This window comes from Delphinus delphis, chromosome 17 (assembly GCF_949987515.2).
Source record: "Delphinus delphis chromosome 17, mDelDel1.2, whole genome shotgun sequence".
In the NCBI taxonomy this organism is placed as follows: domain Eukaryota; kingdom Metazoa; phylum Chordata; class Mammalia; order Artiodactyla; family Delphinidae; genus Delphinus; species Delphinus delphis.
The window spans coordinates 5125374-5131952 of NC_082699.1; the positions used below are offsets into that span (position 1 = coordinate 5125374).

Consider the following 6579-nt stretch of genomic DNA (forward strand, 5'->3'; position numbering starts at 1 on the left):
TAACAGAATAATTGGATTATTATCTTAAAGAGAAGGAACGAGTCATTCTGCTTTTACTGTCTCCGGGGTGCAGGCTGGATTTCTGTTTCTCAGATTTGGGTATCCTTAGTTTTAAGGGAGAGAATTTTTTTTTTTTAACATCTTTATTGGAGTATAATTGCTTTACAATGGTGTGTTAGTTTCTGCTTTATAACAAAGTGAATCAGCTATACATGTACACATATCCCCATATCTCCTCCCTCTTGTGTCTCCGAGGGAGAGAATTAAGTGACTTTTTTTCCCTCAAAGGACTAGCCCCTTGTCTCTCAAATCTGACCTGCAGATGGGTTTTGTTTGGGCCACACTGGTTTAAATGGAATCAATAGGCCGAAATTAAGAACTTGAGATATTATCATGAAAATTGAGGATTCGGATTTCTTTGGAAAAGTACTGGGCTGGCGTTTCCAAGGGAAGGAGTTGGCTCAGGTTGAATAGAGACCCAAGATCTCTGATGTGTTTCAGCCCTATCATTTCTTACGGCTCCAGACACGGATTTCCACAGGCCTGCTGCTGTTCATCAGCTCCTTTCCAACCTGCTTCAAACGCTTACATTATCTGCATCTCTAGTTCAAAAGAAGGAGGGCTCTGGCCTGGAAGTTAGTTTGTCAAAGATCACGGAGATAGCTGCTGGTGGGGATCGGTGAGTGGCAGGGACCTGTGACCCCTTGCACTGACCGGCGGGACAGCACATGGCCGTGGGGAGGTCCCGGGAACCCAGCAGGGCTGGACTCAGAGGGGCGGTGGGCGGCCCCATCGGGAGGCAGCACATGGTCTTGCACAGACCTGGGTTGCAGAGTAGAGGCTCTTCCTCTGTCTCCCTCAGTTGCTAAACTCTGATTTGTGGGGAAGAACGCAAAGGAAGGGATGAGTGAGGGTCCTGGGAAAATGACTCAGTGGATGGGAATTTAGCTGCAGGTGGTTTCAATTAGCAAAACAAAAGACATGTTACATTTTTTGTACCTGTTGTCCCAAATGTTTTAATTAATGTGAAGTAGTCATAAACTCCTTGTGTGATGAGAATTTGCCTTCCGAAACATTCATAATACCTTGCCCAGTGATCTGGCCACCAAATCCCTCCATTCCTGCATCTGTCCGTTCATCAGATTCTGGAGGCCCCACCGGGGTTATGGTGTAGGGGGTGGACAACAGTGGAGATAGAGACACAAGCCCTTCCGATTCTTGGTAGTGGCCTGGATGAGAGACAGGGAACTGGAGTGGAAAGGACATTGCTTGGGAGCAAGAAGTTTCGGGTCTTAATTCCATTTCTATCCTTCAACTGCTGGGCAATCTTGGGCCAATGAATTGACCTTTCTGGGCTCCACTTTCTGTATTTGTAAAATGGGGCTAAATTATCTTTAATTTTTTTTTTAATTAACGTCTAAAATATTTTGCTGAAGAAAAGAGACATACACATTTGGATGTAAATGCAGAGTTCCTTATATATGAGGGTACAGTTTGTATCTTTATTAGGCTTTGGTTATTCCTCACGTACCTGAATTCCAGAAACGAGAGTGGAAATACATTTTGTTTTGCTACTGTGTTTGCTCATCTAAGATGTCATATACAAGGAATTAAATGAAAAATGTTTTTGCAGCCTCAGCAGTTGGAAGAGGAGGGGGCCAGTGATGCTTCTGTTGAAAGCAGATGGTTTCACTGTCTGTGAGTTTAGGATGTGCGGTGGAAACCTAAGGGCGAATGAGAGCTTCGGAGGGGAAGAAACTTGCAAGAATGTTGTGCAGTTGGGGTGATGGGTTTATTATATCTACATACAAGTATGCATTTATTGGCGTTTTGTCAAAAATAAAGGACAAGGTAATACCAAAAACGATTTGAGCATGTAAACAAGACAGCTGCAAGAGACCAATACTGACAGGCTTAAGGATTCTCAAAAGAACACAGGACCTGGAGTGACAGCTTTCAGGTTGTACAGTTAAGTTATCCAGACAATCAAGTCAACTGTATAATGCAAGCAACACAGGACAATACAACACGACCGGCGAAGCAGTCTCTCACTGCGGGGTGGAGGAAGGCTTGCTGGGGCCTGGGCTCACTGATGGGAAAGGGGATTAAAATCTCATAAATCCTCCATATCTTTTCTCCATTTCGGGAACTTCCTTCGAGTAACTTTCACCTTCTTCGTTGGAGGGCAGGGAATCTGCAAAGCGCTTGAGGAAGCCGCCATACCTTTTCTGGTAGTCCGTCCACCACTCCGGGCGACCCACTCTTCTCATGAAGCCGCCGTACCGCTTCTGCAGCTCTTTGGCTTCGTCTTCCAGCTGGGGGCTTCTCTTTAAGCCTCGCATGAAGCCCCCGTATCTCTTGCTCACGTCTGCGTCATCCCTGCCCTCCTGGTGGGGAGCCCCTTCTCGCTGGTTCCCCTCTCCCAGCAGCTCTTTCAGCAGGTCGGAGGGATTGGCTATGGAGTCGTCTTCCTCCGTATCCTTCTTCATGAAGCCCCCGTATCTCTTGCCAAGGATTTCACCTCCGTTTGCCTCTTCCTCCGGCTCCAGGGGGTACAGCTCATCCATCTTCTTCATGAAGCCCCCATACCTCTTCATGAAGCCCCCGTACTTCTTGGCGAGCAAACGGTGGTCCTCCTGTTTGCCGAGGGCACTGTTGCCATCTGGAGGGAGCTCCAGCTTGGACAGCTGCAGAAGCTCCTTGCAGGTTTCCCAGGTCTTGAGAGAAGGCAGTTTCCCCTCACATTCCAGTGTGCAAGCCTGGGAAAAGAATTCGATTTAGTGATAAAAAGAGGCTCTTCTGATTTCGTTCATCAAACACATTTTTTTTTTTAGACCACTCTATGCTTGCTTTGATGTGGAAACTCCCACATAATGGTCTCATTTTCCTTATTACAACTTTTTGCCGTACTGAACAGGCAAATCAAAGGAAATTCAGAAGGGGAGATTGTGGAGAATTAATGGAATCAAATTAGAATTTTTCTTTGCATTTTAACAGATTGTATATGCTGTGCCCTTGCAATATTGTAAAGATATTTTCCCACCCAATTTTAACCTATATATGACATTTCCTAGCAATTCAGGGGTTTTTATGGCCCCCTGAAGTCTACTTATAGAGCCCAGTTACCAACCCATGATTTAGACATAAAAACCAGGCATTTTCTGGGGATTTAAAAATATATTGGTAGGGCTTCCCTGGTGGCACAGTGGTTGAGAGTCCACCTGCCGATGCAGGGGGAGCGGCTGGGCCCGTGAGCCATGGTCTCTGAGCCTGCACGTCTGGAGCCTGTGCTCCGCAACGGGAGAGGCCACAACAGTGAGAAGCCCACGTACCGCAAAAAAAAAAAAAAAAAAAAAATATATATATATATATGTATATATATATGTATATTACTTAATATGAAATACACACATACTATTTTCACAATGAAAGGAAGCATTTTATTAGTGCAACAAAATTCTTTAGGGTATATATTTAAGCAGCTCTTAATGATTTATTTATTAATTTTCTTTGTGTCTAAGAAAATTAAATATATGCATATATAAAAATCTAAAGATCTAATTAAAATGGTTCTGTTTTATTCTTGACATCTGATTAAGAAGTCAAAACATCATTAAAAATTTAAGATGTTCAGGTGTCAAGAATATTTCCATCCTAAAATGAAATTTAAATAATCTATTGGCCAAAAATTAATGTTGAATATTTGTATACTGTTACCAAAAGGCTTTTAAAAAGGGATTCCTTCAAAAACAAATAATGGCAAATAATCGGAATAGCACAGTCATAGAATGGAAGTGGTGTTAATTTATATGCTCCTGTAGCCATCTATGAATTTTTGTATTATTCACCCTCTGTGTTAGAGGGTAAATTCAATTTGGACATCAATCCAAAGATGGCATGCCTGCTCATCTTTGTATCCACCACAGAATGAAGCACAAGTGTCTTTCACATGCTAGAAACTCAATAACTCAGTAAATATGTGTTACATTGATTTTACTACATAGTTCTGGCTAAGCAACCTAATTTCTCACGTGTCTTTTTCATCTAAGTGAAAATTCCAGAGCTGCTGTAATTCTAACAATATAGTCATCAACAAGCCTTTTTTCACAGAGAAAATAACAATCCTAAATGTAAGCTTCAATAGAAAACTAACCAGTTAAACAAAAAACAAATCAGAAAGAAAAAAGATGGATGAAGGGGATTGTTACCCCTACTTAAGATGCAGCATTTTTCTCAGAGTTTAAATATAAAGCCCTACTACTTGTCGAATGAAGTGGATCAGGTAATCCAATGGAACGAAGAAACATTTAACCTGAAATATACACCTTGGGTTTTGTGGAATCCTTTCCTTAATTTTTGTCCCTGTTTTATGCATCTACATAATAAAATTGCTTCAAAAGCTCTAGTGAGGAGCTGAGCTCTTTGGATTAGTACATTATTCTCTGCCCAACTTAAGTTATCACAGAAGTTCAACAAATTGAGGAGACAGTGCAAAGGAATTATTGGGGGAACTAGTTAAAATGAAGCTTCCTGAGTCCCAACTTCAGAGATTCTGACTCAGTAGAGCAACAGGAGTGATTCAAGAGCACACAGACTATGATTAGAAAGACGGTTCTTTTGACCTTAGATTCCCCCCCAACCCCAAGCCCCTGTGTAATTTATCTTTGCATTGTGGCCACCTCTTTGGACTCCGCCACGTCTCCTGTGCCCTCTTCATAGCCAAAGTAAACTGCTGTCTTAGTAGGTGTTACAAAAGCACGTTCTAGACAAGACAGAAGTTGAATTCCAGCATCACCTGCTGTCTGTAAAACGGTGGCTGACCTCTTTCTCTCCAGCCTCCTGCGCTCTCCCTTCCTCCCCTCCCTTTATCCCTTCCCCATCCCATTGCTCTCTCATACCCGCAAGTGAGGGTCAGGATCTGAGAGACCTGAGCTTAAAAGGGCTAGAGAAATGACATTCGAATAAAGGCAGCGGAATATCACTAATAAAAAAGTCTATATTCTTTGCGGGAAGGATGGGAAGATGGCTGTGTGCGGAAGGAGCCCTTGGTGGGCTACGTGAGGAGGCGGGGTAACAGCATCTTCCTGGCGGCAGGTGAGGCGGCAACCCAGTGCTCTCCGAGGTGCTGAAGACAGTACAGCTCGGGACTCCCGCCTCCCCGGGGTGAAAACAAACTTGGTTTGCGCGGAGACCCCGCCGCCCTTTCCGGTCCCTAGATAGTCGCGGGTCCCGAGAGCTACTTGGTCAGCGTTCGGGGAACAGTCGGGACGCCTGGGTCACCAGGGGTCCGCGCCGGCTGTGACCACGAGATGCGCCGCGCGGAGGACCCGGGCTGTCCGCGCAGGGTCGCGGTTACCAGCTCCCGCGCCGCGCGGAACACTCACCAGCGGGTTGAGATCGGTCGGGCGCGCCAGGCGGTAGATGCAGGTCGCGCAGTCCTGGCTGCATTCCGCCCGCACGGTCGCCAGGAGCCCGGGGCCGAGCGCCAACAGCCAAGTGCAGAGTCTCAGGAACCGCGCCATGGTCTGCGGGGAGAGGGCACACGAACTCCGAGCCCGCCCGGGGCGCAGAGCGGCTCCCTGGCAGGGACTCCTCGCGGGGCAGCTGCAACGGGGCGTTCGTCGAGCCCGCCGGGACACTCTTTCCCGGTCCCCTCGCCCGCCTGGGGGACGGCTCCGATCGCCTCGCGGTTCCCGAGTTGTCACTGTCACCCGGACCCCGGGGCGGCCCCAGACACTCGCTCCCTTTCCGGGCGGCCGCTGGCCCGGGCAGGATTCTGGAGGGAACTACGGAGACCAAATTCGAGAGCGCGCCAGCCCGGGGAGGCGCGATATTGACCCGGGTCACATACAAGGAGCGGAAGAAAGTTGGGGAACCCCATGCAACGCAACGCGGAATAAAACGCAGCTGGCGGACGGCCCCAAACCCACGCAGCAAGGCGAGCTTTGGCCAAGTTCACTCACGTTGCCACTGTTCCGGGCGCACAGGCTGGTCGGAGAAAGCCGGTGCGGGCGACTCCAGGAGGGAGAGGAGAGCAAGGCAGGCGGGCGGGCGGCGCGGGGCTCACCGTCACGGTCCTCGGCGTCGCCGCGGCCGCAGCGCAGGGTTGGGGGCCCGCCTCTACAGCCTCCCTCGCCTTCCGGGATGCGGCGGCCGGAGCCACTTTATAATTCGCCCCGGAGCGCAGGAGGCGTGCGCGCCCCAATCGCCAGCGGGCTGCCGCTGACGCAGGCCCTACGCCGGCCGCGTGCCGCCCCCGCCGGAAGGGGGGTCCGGACCGCGGCGGGGGGATGCGCGTGGCGGCCCACCCCTCGGCCGGGTGACACACCAAGGCAGTTAGGAAAGTTGGGGAGAGAGTGGGATGAGATCAAGGGCCCCCGCGCAAAGTCACTGCCGTCGCCCTCCCCGGCGTGCGGGCTCCGGTCGAGGGCCCAGGCGGGAGGGGGAGTTAGCGGGGCATACGGAATGTGCTGGAGACCCTCCGAGTATGTGCGGGGGTACCCTTCCCCCGCCTCCTCCTGGAGCTGCCCCGCGGCCCAGGTGGGCGCTGGGCACAGCCGTCCGGAATGTGGTCACTTG

General features: G+C 49.2%; 1 protein-coding gene across 1 annotated transcript; it reads right to left on the bottom strand.

The window, feature by feature from the left end:
• Positions 1-1128: 1128 nt before the first annotated feature.
• On the bottom strand, positions 1129-6145 carry PENK (proenkephalin). The gene is made up of 3 exons (XM_060035149.1): positions 5964-6145; positions 5385-5525; positions 1129-2759 (listed from the first exon to the last, which is right to left on the bottom strand). Exons 2-3 carry the CDS (start codon positions 5520-5522, stop codon positions 2106-2108), a joined length of 792 nt encoding a protein of 263 aa, XP_059891132.1. The 5' UTR covers positions 5523-5525; positions 5964-6145; the 3' UTR covers positions 1129-2105.
• Positions 6146-6579: the final 434 nt, after the last annotated feature.

Bases quoted from the DNA above. Each gene is read 5' to 3' on its own strand.
- PENK (XM_060035149.1), bottom strand. From the start codon at position 5,522: ATGGCGCGGTTCCTGAGACTCTGCACTTGGCTGTTGGCGCTCGGCCCC. The intron at 2,760-5,384 runs GTGAGTGTTCCG...TTCTTTTCCCAG, and splicing joins CGACCGATCTCAACCCGCTG to GCTTGCACACTGGAATGTGA.